The sequence below is a fragment of the Haliotis rubra genome, unplaced genomic scaffold (assembly GCF_003918875.1).
Source record: "Haliotis rubra isolate DU_JTF1 unplaced genomic scaffold, ASM391887v1 Scf155, whole genome shotgun sequence".
NCBI classification, from domain to species: domain Eukaryota; kingdom Metazoa; phylum Mollusca; class Gastropoda; order Lepetellida; family Haliotidae; genus Haliotis; species Haliotis rubra.
In genome coordinates this window covers 1561281-1579045 of record NW_025765503.1, presented here as the reverse complement: position 1 = coordinate 1579045, position 17765 = coordinate 1561281, and the positions used below count along the sequence as shown (strand labels likewise).

The window sequence follows — 17765 nt, the reverse complement described above, 5'->3', positions numbered from 1 at the left end:
AACAAACTGAAGCCACGAACAACGAGTACAATAAAGCGATTCACGCCGGACCTAAAGGAGGAAGACAGGGAATGAGGTAGACTCAATCACTACATGTATCGCTATCGTATTCACCATCGCATATAAATCTGATACCTCTGAGGTTAATGAGGCGTAGCGGCGGCTTTTCCCGAATCGCAACATATCTGAAAGCGTTTTCTCTTTCTGTCTAACTTAGAATTCAGCAATATTCCCAGAATACTTTTAAATGATCAAAATGTCGTAAATTATAACCTAACTCTAAACTTGCCCCTGTTGAGTTCATCGATCTAAACTGTATGAATAAACATTCTATGAATGGAGGGACTAATTAGATGGATCCGATGCGCATTCCGCTGGATGGAGGCTGTTGACTTTTCCAAGGGCATGTTGGGCAGTGGACACATTCATACTTCTCCGTTTCTATCAGTTATTTCAATATGTGTTTCTCTAAGCAACTGAAGGTTAACCGCAAATTCTCGACCTGATTGATTGTCTGTCGTCATTGCTTTTGCTCATGATTTTTAGATGACATTAGATGGCTGATATTCTTACAGACCAATGTTATATTACCAATATCCCCGACTGTGATTATAATTCCTTAGACAAATAAGTATACCGTCTTAATCATTATATGAAACTTCTGGATTTTGTGTAGAAATTGATATTCATGTTTGACGTCAATCGTAAAGATTATGTTATATAAATAAGTAGCAAGGATCGGGTATCAAAATGAGATTCACTATCTATTCAAAAGATTGACATTGCATAATAATGGATTGGAAGTTGAATAGCTATGGCATATGTGATGATATCACCCCTGGATGAGCTGATTGACTTTTGTCGTGAAAACCTTTGAAAGATTGACTCAGATTTAAAGAACATCCTATTGTGTCTGTGTGTAACAAACATAGTAAAATGTTTGGTTTACAGTACAAATAAAAATGCTATAAAAATATCAATATGATGTTAAATTATACAACAATCACTGAACGTGTACCCACTCCCAGCATGGACTAGTTTGGCATGTATGAGTTGATACGTTTTTGAAGGAATTTGTTTTAAATATTCAAGCAATATAATGACATGACACACAAGGAAAGACATCCACACACGTATCCTCACACGAATCCAAACCTTGATTTCGCGAAAAGCGAATGGTTTCAGCACAAGACTACTTCAGCACACCTCGGTAGAATAACAACTTTGAAACTGTAAAAGCTGTATCTATGTTTTTATGCAGCAACAACAACATGTCTGGCTTATGTATAAAACACATTAAGTAAGTGTAACACAATCAACGCTTGTTACTGAATGTTGTGGTCATATATTCATTTTTATTTGAGTAAGATATGAGCATACAATCATCAACTTTCAGTTTGCATCCGACAATTAAAAGTGTGTGCAAGTGCGTGCGTGGCTATGTGTCTGCGGAGGCTTCATGTAGGAGTTATATGTACTTATCAACACGGAATCAGTGATTTTAGCAAATAATTGTTAGCTTTATTTAATCAGCCTGTTACTGTTTTCATTGCTAGATACTACATACAAGTGTGTGTAGGTTAAGGGGTAAATATGTGATGCTATGAATTCCAACAGATACATTAAAACTATCATGAGAAAATGCGTGATCTGCGTTAATTGTTGATGATGAGCTGCTAAAACTGATAGAACGCCAGTTACGTGTAGTCCAGATCAGAACGGACAAGATATAGTTGACATGGAATACGGCTATTGGAATGAATACAATACGATGGTGTGCTAGATACATTTTATCCATTTTATAGATGTAAAGAACAAATCAATGCAGTATAAAAAAACATTCACACATAAGGCATTTGAGCATATGTCTCTAGTGGTAGTAATACGGACTGGCTTTGTTGACGAATGAACCAGCAACTCTATGACCAACGAAGGGTCCACCATGTCCATAAACACCGTTTCCGGCAACGTTGTTTCCAACGAAAGATCCATGTCCAGCATTGAAGGGACCGTGTCCAACGAAGGTTCCATGTCCAACAAGACCAGCTCCGTGACCAGCAACACCTTTACCGTAGCCTTTGTTGTTGTAGTTGTAGGGGTTATAGTCATTACCGTAATCCTTTCCGACACCAACGTTGCCAACGCCTTTACCGTAGCCATAGCCGTTGTACCCATAGTTGTTGTTGTAGGGGTTGTAGCCATAGCCTGCCCCAGCAACACCAACGTTGCCAACACCTTTACCGTTACCGTATCCACTGTAGCCATAGTTATTGTATGGGTTGTAGCCATAGCCTTTACCAGCGATATGTCCAACACCGAAACTTCCAGCACCTTTTCCAAGGAGATGCACCTGGGCCATGGCAGAGCAGACCATGACGGACACCACAGCAACGAGGAACTGAAAACAAAGAATAAGTAAAGACTAAAATAGCCGCTAGTTGGGAAAATGCAGAAAATTGTGTTTACATGATGCTTCCAATAGTAACGCTATTTGACTGATGTTGGATTAAACCATGGCAGACAGATAGCCTAGAATGCAAGCTCTTGGTGGATGCAACATTTGAAAAGATTCGAAACTGGCATCTGTTAATCTGCACTACACATAACAATATATGCGTCTCTGTGAACAAATTGTTAGTAATTCGAGTCTCAGTGGGAATCGCGTGATTAAATACAAAAATATATAACAACTCTATAATCTATATGAGCAAAGACCTATAGACCACCTACATGTACTTCATTTTGGAAAACGCTATTCATCAACTTTTTCCATTTGTACGGCTATAACAGCTTCTAGGTACCCATTCATTCATACATTTATTGCAGAAGAACAACACTGTACTTCCTTTTCATTTAAAAAACCTCTTAATACTCTCATTTATCATATCCGATTTTCATTGTCCATAGTTCTAAGACACACGTCGTTATGTCATTTTGCGTCTGTCCACATGACCTTGCATTAAGTAATTAATTAAACCGCGATCGACTTAACGATATTTCACCACTGAGCTGTATGTTTCTAAATGTGTCGCAGGTTCAAGCATTGCTTTCATCAACAAATGAGTCATTTTCAAAGTCGTTAAATTCCAAAGACGTACTCTCCACATAGCATGAAAACAAACCATGCAGATCGTTTATATTACCTTCATGATGAACAGACTTGACTAGACGATACACCAGTGATGAAGATGATACTACAACACTAAGGTGGCCTCTATATATACTTATCTTCAGAGATCACGTGGGCACTTTCCATGCCGTCATATGTGTACCACGTGACAGTATTTTCAACAATTACATACACCATTATTCATACAATCAATCGGACTATAACTTGATAGATTTAAGCAGACATGGATTTCACCACTGGAATACGAAACGTTATATGTGTAACACGTGACCGTTTCATGTGACGATTGCTTGAACAATTATGTTCACATTTATATATGCGCAATGACTTAACGAATGAAGGCAAAACGTGGATTTCACCACTAAAATAACAAAAACGTTATTGTTTTAACAGTTTCAACACATTAATATCCCGAATTATCATATTGTCGTTTTGGCCAGTCACTCAAAGTAAACACATTATCTACATCAGATGATAAAACACACCCCACGCAGCTCCAAAACTGTTTACCATTGAAACCATATGAGCGGTGTCAATGTTCCAATTATTTCAGGAGAGTATGTGTTTGTCAAATATAAGACAATTCACTGAAATGAATTTGATACACGCTTGTAGTGTTTCTCTGTTACAAGTACCAACATGAAAATAACAAATCTGAAAACGCGTAAGCAAACGAAGCACAATCAAATGAAATTGTGAATGAAAATGAATGCCACTTACTTTGATTAAATAATTTTCCGTAATGGAAACCTGGTCGTAATTTATTTGTTGTTTGTTAATGCATTCATGATGAACTAGTGCAATGTGACGCAATGGCTTTTCAAATTGCTCCCTAGAGAGATCATTGAAATATTATTTCAATAGACGTTTTCATATGTTCAAAATTGTTGAAGCAAGCGTCATTACGTATTTTCTACAGACATTACATTTTTAATAATGAGCCCGATCTGTCACTTGACATGAAACAGAGTTAAGAGACACTTGTATCAATACATATACACCGTTATTATTTTTAAAGTGATATATGAAGACATTGTTGACAAAGTATGTTATCAAACATGACCTATTGTGTAATTGTTCACAAGGGAAAGGGCTACAATATTGTCTTTGTTTAGCTTCTGTTTTTTGCTTGTTCACATAGAGACCAAACCTTTTTTTGTGTGTAGATTTAATAGATGCCATGATATTGTCAGCCCTTGCACAAGTGATGGTAAAGCTTTGTAAATATTGCATGCATTTTACTTTAAACAATTACATGTTCAAGTGTTTAGTGCATAATTCATGGCGGTGTATACTGTCGCGCATATAGAATTAAGGCTGATATGTCGGCTGTGCTACACATATAACAATGAACAGGATCACGAATAAACGAATAAATTACATTATTCCTTTACATTCGATTTCTATGCATGCTATATATTCATATGTTAAGGCAAAAGTAAACCAAATGATTTTACAGTGTTTCTGATAAACTCAATTTCCGTTCTGCTGTCAACTCCTCAGTCGCCACTGTCACCCAATTCATGCGTTTATGCATGGTTCTTGAGAACAGATTGAAGGTTAACGTAATTCACGAATACAATAAAGTCATTCACAACCAAATGAGTTTATGGATGCAGGGAATGAGGTGGATGCAATCACTTTGGTAATCTCTTAAAAGTTAAAACATTTAATTTATCCCCACAGGTCTAATGAAGTTTAGCTACGGGCCTAGCTGTTGAACCCGAATGGCATGGAATGAATATTAACTTATCTATATTTTTATTAATATGTTAATTACGATAAGCATTCAAATATCTAAAACAGATTTTTTTTCAAAACACACCATTACAAAAGGAAGCTAATTATGAGATGATGTGCCAAATATATTTGCATCATTTTGTTTGTTGTAAGTGTGAACTGAAGCTGTTGTAATTTCTTTATGTAAGAAAACAAATCCCGACACTCACACAATATATTACTTTCGCATCATTGCATATAAAGGAAATAACATGTAGACTATGTTTATTGAACTGTTTATTAATTCAACTTACAGTCCAGTCTTGAAAAGCGTTTTACATTTGATGGAAGGTTTATACTGTTCATGTTGCAACTTTGAAAACAGTTACACGTTCTTTAGTATAAAAGTATGTCTTCCGAATTGGTTAAGTGCATTAAGTGGTTTTAATTGCAGAAACTGAAGGAAACAGTCAGTTTATGTGTCACTTTCAACACGGCCCATGTGGTCCATATGAGATTTTGTTTCCTTGGGGTTTGTAATTACGCATTTACCCGAACCAGCGAGTTTAACTGTCTCATGCCTACTTGAAGTTAGTGAAATAATTTACGAGCTAAGGTTTTCTTTTCCTCTGTCGAGTCCATTGACCCGTATCATATGAGTAAAAATCCATGAATGGAAGGACCCATTAAAAGCAGCCAATGAATATTCAGGGGTATGGCGTCTTGCTGTTTTATTGTCTTTGCCAATGGGCAATGGATATATTAAGCACTTCTACGTCCCTTCTTTTGCTCTGATACCGGAAAGGGAAAATATAGGCTTTGAAGTCATCTTAGTGGTCATTGAATATAACACTTTTTGTGAAACTCTTAAGTACGTATTGCTCAAGTGATCACTGTGAAGCGATGACCCACAAACCCTTCATTTCATCCCCACAAATCCAGATGAGGAAATTCACATTCAACTTTCATGCGGATCCTTGTGCATGTTCTTTCTGAGTGCCTGTTTGCCAACATTTGTTTGAACCTGCGCGTGTCAGTGCAAATTATTTTCACTACTATCATGTTTTTCCATTTCCTTAATTTCGGATTTTACTCTAAGCTGCATACTGATGTTAATGAATGGCACCAGAATAGGTATGCATCAGAGAAAGCCAACTCTCTTTTGTTATTTTGACCCTAATCATGTATCCTGGTGTGAATAACCACTGATCCATCTCGATTTCCCTCTCAAGAATACGGCTTAATTAGTCTACATTTTCCTCGCAGATTCAGGACTGATGTATAGAATCCTGCTTGGTTATTGTCTTTGCCAAGGGCGTGCTGTGCAATGGTCATGTTAAACACCTCTCACGTTCCGTTCACGCGTCACACCACTCTTGCTCAGAAGTTGTTTGATCAAGGTTTCAACATTCAAGGCCTCAGTAAAGCTTTCAAAAAGTTGTGGAGGACATTTCGAAATTTGATGTCTGGTGCAATTCCCTATTCTTGTTCCATGCGTTCCCAGGTACGGTATTTCAGATGAACAATTGCCTAGACTTTGCATATGTTTATGACGGGTGCCACTGGTGGGGCAGGATACGCTCACCTTTTCGCGAACACCTGATATCATCACTATTTCATAGTGAATCATACACCCTGTCATCGTATCGCATGGTGACAATCACTGGATTGTCTAATCCAGAGTCAGTTGGTTTACAAACAGCATCGCACAGCTGTAATATTGCTGAAACAAATATATGCTCATGATATAGTTGCAATTGTACAATCGACTATGCTTTCAGCAGATAATTTTTACGAATGTGGAAAGGTTGTATTTTTGTTGCTTTGTCTTCATCTTAGTGGTAAAAACACGTAGCATAAACCACTGATTTTATATCGTCGATGTATGCTCGTACATAATTTACATTCAGGGTTGATTTTAATTTAGACATCCATTAAACTGATGCTAAGGGAAGGCCTAAGTCTAAGTGTGAATTACCACTGATCCTTCAGTGTGAATTCCAACTTCTAGAATGCCGATCAAACAATTAATGATGTGAATAGTTTTGACTATCCTCAGATTTCATTTGGGGTCAAGAACAAAACAGCTGTGAATCAACCACAGAAAATCAGTGATTATACTGGGTACTCCCGATTAGTGTGTAAACATGCCCAGTAGCACCCGCTTCTTGCCTTAAATCTCACTTAAATAATAGTGAAGATAAATAGACCAGGCAGATGTGTGTTTTTCAGCTAAATCTCAAATTGTTATTGTAATATTTTATCGTATGAAAATATCATTGTCATCAGTTTATTCTATTTATAGAAAGATATTTTATGACCCTTTTAGCAATAATCCAGCAATGTTACGACCGGGAATAACACATTATCCCAATAGAGCAATGGAGCCAAGCTCCTCGGCGTGATAAGTGAAATTTTTAACCACTAGGTTATCCCATGCCCCTCTCACAGACGCAGTGGCATCTATCTTTCCTTGTCATATTTTGAAATTCATTTCTAATGTTAGCTGTTTCCGAATCTCTAAATCGGTACGAAAGTGAAACAATATATGAACATTCCTACATAACACCGTTATATTAAATATTAAAAATGTGTAAACAAAATCGTTCCGTCAGTGGTTTACTTGAACGCAGATTTAAAGTATACTCTGTTGTTCCGGTGTGCAAGACACATGGTTCCGTTTTACAAAACAAAGCAAATACTACAGAACTTAATCAATAGCATGTCTAATCATACCGCAATAACCGTGTACTCACTCCTTGGTTGGACTTGTTTACTTTATTGCACCTTGATTTCGCGAAAATCGAATGGTTTCAGGAAAATCCTACTTGAACACAACTTGACAAAGAAACAGTTTTGAAACTGAAAAGGTTTATATAGGTTTTGCTATAGCAACTACATGCCAATCTTATGCCGTTAATAGTAAATGTAACACAATCCACACTTGTAGGTGCACGTACACGTGTATGTGCATGCGTGCATGCCTGGGTGCGCGGGTGCGTGAGTGGGAGCGGAGGCTTGGGGAAATCGATCTTAATACAAAGGTTTCAAACATTTTAGCATTCTTCTCAATACTAAATATTACATACGAGTGTGTGTAAGTAAATATGTGCAGTTGTGAATGGCAACAGATGCAAAAAGATAATCAGGAGACGTTCTATGATCTTGGTGTTAATCGTTGATGTTGCTCTACTAAAATACTCAGTATTATAGCATTGATTTTCCATCACCTTCAGTCTGTAAGTTCCTTCGAACCTTAGTGAAACTTAAATTGTAATTTACATGGAGATTCAGATCAAAACGGACGCAATATAGTTAACGTTGATTGAACACAATACGTGGATGTGCTAGGTACATTTTATCCATTTTATTGATGTAAAGAACAAATCAATGCAGTATAAAAACATTCAAACACAAAGCAGGTACGCATATGTCTCTAGTGGTAGTAATACGGACTGGCTTTGTTGACGAATGAACCAGCAACTCCATGACCAACGAAGAGTCAACCATGTCCATAAACACCGTTTCCGACGAAAGGTCCATGTCTAGCAATGCTGCCATCATGTCCGTAAAGGCCGTGTCCAGCAATGAAGGGACCGTGTCCAACGACTGGTCCGTGTCCTACAAGGCCAGCTCCATGTCCAGCTACGAATGTGCCAACACCTTTGCCGTAGCCATTGTTGTTGTAGTTGTAGGGGATATAGCCGTTTCCGTAAGCTTTGCCAACACCAATGTTACCAACGCCTTTACCGTAGCCATAGCCGTTGTACCCATAAATGTTGTTGTAGGGGTTGTAGTCATAGCCTGTACCAGCAACGCCAACGTTGCCAACACCTTTACCGTTACCGTATCCACTGTAGCCATAGTTATTGTATGGGTTGTAGCCATAGCCTTTACCAGCAATATGTCCATTGTTGAAGCCAACGCCGAAATTTCCAGCTCCTTTACCAAGGAGAGGTACCTGGGCCATGGCAGAGCAGACCATCACGGACAAAACAGCGACGACGAACTGAAACCAAAATTAGTTGAAATTAGAATAACTCAATTGAGGAAAATTTGTTGGTATGATGTGTCCAATAGTAAGCATGTTATTTGACTGATGTTCGAATAAAAAAAACCATGACAGACAAGTAGCCTTGAATACAGTTCTTATATTATTATCATTTTTTTAAATATCCGAACCTGGCTCATGTTAATCTGCATCAAACAAACCAGTAATGTACTTCTGTGAATAACTTGTTAGTAATCCAAGTCTCTGTGATAATGAAGACAGAAAATGAAAACAGTTCAATAAATTTGTCTATGACACATGTCGTTTTGGAGACAATTGATATGTTCCTGTTCATAAGAAGAATACCGCCATTTCACATGGAATGGTATAGAGTAACCAGCAATCGACTAAACGATATTTCATTACTGAGCTGATTCACGTATAATTCTATGTATCTTATCATTCGATGGTTTTCATCAACATAAGAATCATTTTCAGAATCACCAAATTCCACCAAGAAACACTTTCCTCATAAGATATAGAAACCATGCAGATTTGTATTACCTTCATGATGAACAGACTTGACTAGACGATACACTAGTGATGAAATGACTGATACTGTCACTATAAGGTGGCCTCCATATATACCTATTTTCAGGGGTCACGTGGGTACTCCGCGCCGTTATACCGTTTTATGTGTACCACGTGACCGTATCAGTGACGACCGCTTGAACAGTTACTTACAGCATTATTCATACCATCAGTCGGAATCAACCAAACAATGACTTGAAGAAACAAAGCGCATATTTCACCACTGAAATAGGAATCAATCTTATTGTTTTGACAGTTTCTCTCTGATTATCACGTTGTCATTTGGTCAGGCACATAATGTTAACACTCTCCTATATTTACAAAGGAGGTCAAAACACATTTCATATGAAGCACCAAACCTGTTTAGTATTGATCGGTGTTATTAATGTTCCAATTTGTTCAAAACACTACATATATCAAAATATATAGACTGTTCACTGAAAGGAAGTTGACACACATTTGATGGTATTTCACTGTTGGAGGAGACATTTACCACAAATCCACTAAAATAAAGATATGCGAAAAATTATAATCAGAGGTAAGCAAAAAGAAAGTGACACATGTGAAAAAGCGTATGAAAACCAAGGACAATTAGATGAAGATGTGAATGCAAATGAATGGTGCTAACTTTGATGATCAGAAATTGAATACATTTTCCCTTAGGGGTTCTTGATTGTTAATGCATTCATGGTAAATGTGACGCAAATAAAGGACAATGTATTTCGAGAAGAAGACATTAACCTATTTTCTTCTTATTTCTAGAAAACGCCATGACGTATGTTGTACTGATGTCATATTCTTTTTAATGAACCTGAGTCTGTCACATAACATGAAACAGAGAAAAAGACAAAATTAAATGACACGTATGTCAATACTTATAAACCTGTATTGCTTTAAAAGTGAAATATGAATATAAAAGTAAAGTTTTCAAACAAATATATTGTTTTACATGAGAAATTATTGTGCTTATTCAAACTGAGACCAAACTTTATTTTGTGTGTACATTTAATAGATGTCATTACATTTTCAGTTCGTGGTCATGTGATGTTAAAGCTTTGAAGATATTGAATATGTTTTACTTCACGCAATTACAAGTGTTTACTAATAGCATATAATGCATGACAATGTGTACTGTAATTTAGAATTAAGGCTGATATATCGACTGTTTTACACGTATAACAATGAACAGAATCACACATAATGTACTTTTATTACGACTTAAGACATTATTCTTTCAAAGTATTTTTCGATCTTTTATCCAGATAATAAGATTTGATATGGTCTCTGGTTTAGAGAATGATCAAATGATGTTCGAATAAGAGCTTTGAATCAATGGAATTGTTGATTTTGCCTTGCTAACTAATAAATGTTGGTTATAAAGCACCAGTTAGCCCAAGTGATTTCCAAAATGTTTCTCATAAACCCAAGTTTGCCGCTCATCATTCGCCACTATTACCCACATTTTGCGTTATGCATTATTCTTGAGATAGATTAAAGACTAATATAAATAACGCATACAATAAAGCGATTCACACCCCCTACTGAGATAAGAGATATAGGGAGTGAGGTTTATGCAATCCTTATGACAATTTTATGCACCGTTGAAGTTAAAATTGAATTTATCCCTACAGGAGGCTTAAGAAGCTTAGCGGCGGGCCTAACTATCGCACACGAATTGCAACGTTGTGAATTCGAAAAGAAACCCCAACAAACAATGAATGAATAAGGTATTTTCATAATTATTATTTCAGTTAGCATTGTAGCTACATTCAAATATAGTTAACACGTTTTGTTTTCATTTCACTACTTTTATTATGTGGATACTTTAGTAGATACGTGAAGATGCCTCCTATTAACCCCTGTGTTTATGTAGCGCACATCTTATCCAAATTACTCATCAGTCTCATACCATTCTCCTCTTCAACAAGCTTCTTCTAAAGCCTTTCAGTCTGAATGTGAGAACCGTTCACCTTATCTTCCAGCTGAAAACGTGAATGTAACTAAAGACAAAAGGGAAACTGACATGCCTGACGGCGAACTATTCATTGAACAAGGAATTTAACGCAGAATTATGTGCTTCGAATATTTAAATAACAAAATTTAAAAACAAACAAACAGATATAACAAAACGCAACTGATCAGGAGATGTCGTGACAAATGTATTTGCAGCATTTTGTTCCTAATCCTAAAGTGACTCTCTTTTAACTAACCATGGTAGGAACTGACATTTAGGCTATTTATATTTAAATCCGAGATACAGTTAAAAAGTTGTTTAAGTTAGCTAGAAGATTTGTACTGTTTATGTTACCCGTGACTTAGTATAAAAATATAATATTCCAAAGAGGTTTCCTTTATTCTTCTTCGTTCAATACATTTTATGATATTTGCAAATACAGTATAACTTATATGGAGGTAAAGGCATGGTTAATTATTTGAATGATCATATATTCTGAATATATGTTCTACATTAATTTCTTTCACGTTTACTTCTATCACTTCACAAGCGTTAATAGATCAATCTAAAGTTTTCATTGCGTGTATTATATAATTACCGAAACAGTCAGTTTATGTTTCACTTAAAACTTAGTGTTACCTTTGAGTATGCAATTGTGCATTTAACCGTAACAGTGAGTTTTAATGTCTCAAGTCTACATTAAAGTTAGTGCAATAATTTACGATCTAAGGTTTGCCTTCCCGTGTCGAGTCCATTGACCCATAGAACATGAGTAAGAATCCATGAAATTTCATTTTGAAAATTTCAGTAGTAAGAAAGTACACAGTCATAGCCACACAATGGAAAATATGCGCTACACAATAGCATTCCAAGCTAAACAATAGCATTCCTGAACCCAACAAAAGACATTCCATCTCCCAAACAATAGCATAACTGTGGAGCAGTGTGGAGTCGTGTAGAGCAGTGTGGAGCAGATGCTTGCTCCACACTTAAACAATGGAAATATTTTACATAACTGTGGAGCAGTGTGGAGTAGATTGTTGCTCCACAATGAAAATACTTGGCATAACTGTGGAGGTAGTATGCTGTCATGATACAATAACATTCCTTTCCAGTATACATTTAAATCCAGGTATTCCAACTAGGTAAGCGTGTCAACCAATCAAATAATAACAGTTCTACTCCACGTGCAATGACATAGCTCATGTTTTACTCAAAGTTGCGCCTTTCAAAATAAATCGTTTTAAACTAATTAAAATGTCACCTAATGTGGAGCTTACTCTTGCTTTATGTTTCAAATAAATATATTCCTGTAATCAATATATGTAATTCCATACCCATCAAAATAGATATACATTTCAAAGTAAAAGTAGAAAAGTCAAACTTACCTAAAGTTGCACGATGCATGGTTTGCAGTGTAACTTTAATATTTCAGTTTGTATGTTAATGTGTTTTAGTCTTATCACACATTCACCACACTGCCTTTGCTCCTTTTCTTTCTCTCTTTCTTCTCTCTCTCTTTCCTCTCTCTCTCCTTTTTTCCTCTCTCTTTCTTCTCTTTCTTCTTTTCTCCGCTGTCTTTCTCTCCTTTGTTCTTCTTTCCTTTCTTTTTCTTGAATGATCTTGTATTCTTTTCTCCACCTTATTAGTCTTTTTCTTTTAAAATTATCCAATTCTTTTCTTTTATCATTTATTTTTACAAGTCGAAGTCTTTCCAAAATGTCTATCTGTTTATCAGTTAATATTTTTGTTTCTTTAATTAGTGGCTTATTTTCTGAAGTACTCAATTTAGTTACTGCGTTTAAACCTAAAACTCTCAGAAACTCCTCTTGCGACATCGTTTCGTCTTCTCTCTACATTCCCAATATTTCGTCAGGTTGTATACCGTTATTATTACTTCTCATTCAAACAAAATAAACACGTTTATCCCATTCATCAAGTCACACCTTGCATTATCTATTCATCTGTACATCACGTGTAACTATTATCTTTCAGTAGTACCTTCATCATCTTTTATAAAATACATTTTTTCTCACGGAGTTATCTGTATATCACATAGCTAATGCATAATAACGTTGGGAAATAATTCAAATCTACGCTTATAAATGTACCCTGCCCTATGGGCATTCAAAACACTTCAGTTGTCACCTTCAACACAATATTCCATAGAAATACAATCATTTTCAGTATTTACTAACCTAACGCAAATGAAATATCTAACCTTGTTCAAATCAAATGTCTGTCACCGTTCACCTACTATCTAACTTTGTTCAAATTAAAGGCCTGCCACCACTCACCTCTTCTGCAGCATTTTCTTATAACATTCATATTTTCTTTAGAAATATCCCTTTCAATGCCATAATCAATGAATTTAAAAATAGCCCCTATATACACCTCAACTTAGAGTATAGCTCTGTTCATATGCTATGGCGCTCTTCGATATCCATCAAACTTCCACGGTTCCAAAATTTTGTTTTATGAGCAATAACACTGAAATTTTCATTTGTGAACACTTACGAAAGAAATTCAAAAATATTCTAAAGTATATTTTGTCATGTCATAAATTATACCTCGAATTTAATCTAGAACCCAACTTTAACGAAAAAAAAATAACCTTTTGTTTAGGCAAAACATGCCAGTCATGTTTTAATTTTGATGCAAAAACGGAACTTTTAGATATAACTTTTCAAAATTCTATGATAACAATTAATCACCGAGCCATTAAAGCCATTATTTCGGACATCATAAGTTGGGAGTGTGAATCGCAACAAGAGGAGCTCCACAGTTATACAAGCCTCTACTAAAGGTTAGTAATTATCTGTAATATTCTAATTATATGTAATCACTTTATTTTTCTGTTACCTATTTTTGTCTTTTAATTCTTTCATTTACTACCAAACACATTTTGAAACAGGTTTTAATTAAATGTAACATTTTCTCTAATAATTCAACTTCTCCTTAGGTAAGCCTTTTATAATATTGAATCATTGTTTTAAATAACTTAAAAATATATATCTTGTCTTACTCTTTTACATGCGCATAAAACATATCAGGCCTTTGAACCATTGCTAATATTTTATATACTTACATATACACAGTTAGGGCGTATCTTTTCATATAGTGCTTGTCCAATCGCAAATCGCGTTCATCTTTCACTCTGATGAATTTATTCTAACAGCTTTATAAGAGAACATGTTCACCTCTCCAACTTCAGCATTTCGCTATGAATGCTTATCTGAGTTATTCGCCTATTACAGAACATTTTCAAATTTCTAAATCCGGAAAATCCATTACATTTTGTTCACATTTTAAAGCTTCCGTACTGAAAGAAACTTTTAATCATTTAGTTAGCACTATTACAAATTTGGAAGACAGAACTTTGCCTTATTCTCTAAATTCATTTTTTTTGTTTTGCGAGCGTCTTCCTTGCGAAATTAATTTTAATTATTCCTCTAAAACATCATCTGTAACAATAACTCAGATACATTCCGATAAAGCAGTAGTATTATCGAAATTGGAAGTTATTCAGATCTTGATGATGTTAAGCACATACTGCGTTAAGCGGCATTAGTGGTGAGTATAATTAGAAGTAATCTATCCATCTATAAAGTCATCTTTAAATTCTTTATAATTTTGTAAATATCTTATGTATTCATCACAATATATGTCACTATCTCTCGTAACATGTTTATAATATTTGTCTCACTATATTCGTCTAAGCACTCAGGTCAGTGTGTCATCATCTTATCACACACAATGCTGACCGCGTGTCACACTTGTCAATTATCACCTCATTTACTATTTCCTAATATTGTTTTGGCAGAAATTGCCCCGACAACATGGTGAAAAGTAGCAAGTCTCTTTGACCTAAATTATAAACTTATTGTTATCATAATATTGTCAAATTCTTCCCATTATATCATATTCGTTCCCTTTAACCTTTACACTCTCGTCCGCACGTGCAATCCATGTGACAATCATTTTCATTGGTTAACAGATTAATTTGGCACAAATACAATACGCGACGGTTAAAAGGTATGATCATGCGTCAAATTGCGCTCGCCATGAGAGGGCTTCTTGTCATTTCCATTTTATGTTGTGTTGTTTCTGGCAATGAATTTGCCGAGAAATGTATAAGCTCTGGAGTTACCCTCGCTTGTAAATCTGCAGGCGGGGGTACATTGACCCATCTATCAGGCTCTCCCTACCCCACAGTCCGAGTCATTCATCTAATCGGCACCGCTGATCACCTATTGATCAGTGCCTCTCTGTTCCCAAGGCTTTTGGTGAGTTAATATATGTTCTGTATTTGAACTTATAAAAATAGTTTTAACTTATCTCAAATCAATTTCTTTGTAAAATAATACCCTTATAATTATAAAACTTAATATAACTTAATATTACAGCTAATACGTGGAGGATTAGCTACATGTCGTAGTGTTCTAACCCCACCCAAGCATGGAATCACTGTCAACGGGGAACGTTGCAACGTGAACGGTAAGTACTGAATGAATGTTTATGCATGCTTCAACTGTTAGTGCAGCGGTGCCAACCCTTCACAAATAAAATACATCACGTTTCTGCTATGACAAGTATCTTCCGTTAGAAAAATGCTAAATGTCTGTTTACATATGTCACCATAGATCGTGTTGATAGTAGCTTAAAACCGGTTTCATTTAGTTAGGCACAAGCTTAAAAAAACACTCTGGCTTCTTATGCAGTAAATCACTCAAGCGTAACCTGATTTCAGATTACTACCACACACGGTGTTGACACGCAGTGTCAAAGGTCAGCCATAATGCTCTCATGCAATATAAACAAAAATATCCATATAATCGAGTTGTCGCATGAACTGCTTCATTGATTAAATGAATTGATAAATGAATCCTGCGTAGCTTAATAATATTTTTTTTTATATATTTATTTAACTATTACAACCTTCACAGGGATCATCACGTTGTATATTTCCTCTCGTACTTCCTGTCAAACAGGCTCACAGACACAGACTCTGGTAGTTTTGAACATGGAGGTGCATATGTTATATCTTTTGCCATGGGTGTCATCTAATGCTACTATACTCAATAATTACAGTAGTCTAATTTACATCAAACATCGTCACGTGGGTGGTATGCTGTCATCACACACAATGTTTCCGTGTATGCTTTTGCAACACAATGTTATGTTTTCGTAAAACACAACGGTATAATTTTCGCGTGTAGTTTCCGGTCTTTTTTTATCACCACAGTCGTAGAGGTAAGTGAAATTTGTGCAGTAAGCTATACTGGAGGGTTGGCATCTCTGTATCACTAACACTATGTTCTGAGTTGATAGTTTTATCATAACTTTATACCTTCTGTTCATCATGTTCACAACATTTACCTTCTGTTGTTGATAATGCACCTTTTTTTGTTTTTTTTATGAATGAGGCATTATCATTATTTGTGTACAAAAGTTTGAGAGCTAAAATTATATTAGTCAGTACAATATTAAATGCCATTTCAAAGAAAGATAATGCACCTTTTAATATTATGAATGTATATTTTGATTAGTTATTATTAAATTTCAGTTGTAAAGTTGTTTTAATATGAAATATAACTCTTAAGTATTACTAACTTTCTCACCTTACAGTGTCTCAACCTTCTGTGCCCACACCTATTCTCCTCTCAACCTCATTACAATCAAACTCATATTACCTCCACCTACCCTACACAAAGCTTACACCTAGTCTAACTATCAGTCTCTCACAACCATAGTCTAGAACCATCCACCTATAACCTATCTTTACAACATCTATTTACACACATATTGCACCTACCCCCTCCACCTACCCTACCCACACAAAGCTTACACCTACTATCACTCTGTGCAACCAGAGTCTTACACTATGTACAACATCTATCTACACACATACTGCACTCAATACCCAATGGCACACCCCCTACCCTACACCCCACCCTATCTACACTAGTTCACATGTTATCAGAACAAATCCTAATCATACCACTGCAGTTACATCTACAGTTACACCTTCTTCACACAACTATACTTCTATACATCACTCTCTCCCAACTGTTCCCCTTAATTCCACTTCTACTAAGTCAGCTAACAGCGCTGTGATTGCCAGTTCTGTAATAGGTACTTTTATTGTTATTGTTATCTTTATACTAATTTTATATCATAAATATGTTAAATCTAAAAAGAAAGCAAAAAAAGCATTTGTTCTTATGGATAATCCAATTTACAAAGACACTGTTTCCCATCTATAAGTTAATATTTGTGTTCTCACATTTTCTATATTCAATTTTACATAATCCAATTTCTATAAGTTAACTTGTTTCTCATCAATTGTAATTTCTATTATAATATAATTTATGTTAGGC

General features: G+C 35.6%; 1 protein-coding gene and 1 long non-coding RNA gene across 2 annotated transcripts; one reads left to right on the top strand and one right to left on the bottom strand.

The window, feature by feature from the left end:
• Positions 1–1870: 1870 nt before the first annotated feature.
• LOC124270797 (glycine-rich cell wall structural protein 2-like) lies at positions 1871–9410 on the bottom strand. The gene is made up of 3 exons (XM_046705838.1): positions 9405–9410; positions 8475–8858; positions 1871–2398 (listed from the first exon to the last, which is right to left on the bottom strand). The coding sequence occupies exons 1-3, from the start codon at positions 9408–9410 to the stop codon at positions 1871–1873; spliced, it is 918 nt and encodes a 305-aa protein (XP_046561794.1).
• A 4000-nt stretch (positions 9411–13410) lies between these two features.
• On the top strand, positions 13411–17119 carry LOC124270837. Its single transcript, XR_006896885.1, has 3 exons — positions 13411–15671; positions 15792–15882; positions 17014–17119. It is a non-coding gene; the product is annotated as an uncharacterized LOC124270837 (long non-coding RNA).
• Positions 17120–17765: the final 646 nt, after the last annotated feature.

Coding starts and splice junctions, on each gene's coding strand:
- LOC124270797 (XM_046705838.1), bottom strand. Junction 2,399..8,474: donor CTGGACATGGAGCTGGCCTT/GTAGGACACGGA, acceptor CTTTGTTTTCAG/TTCCTCGTTGCTGTGGTGTC.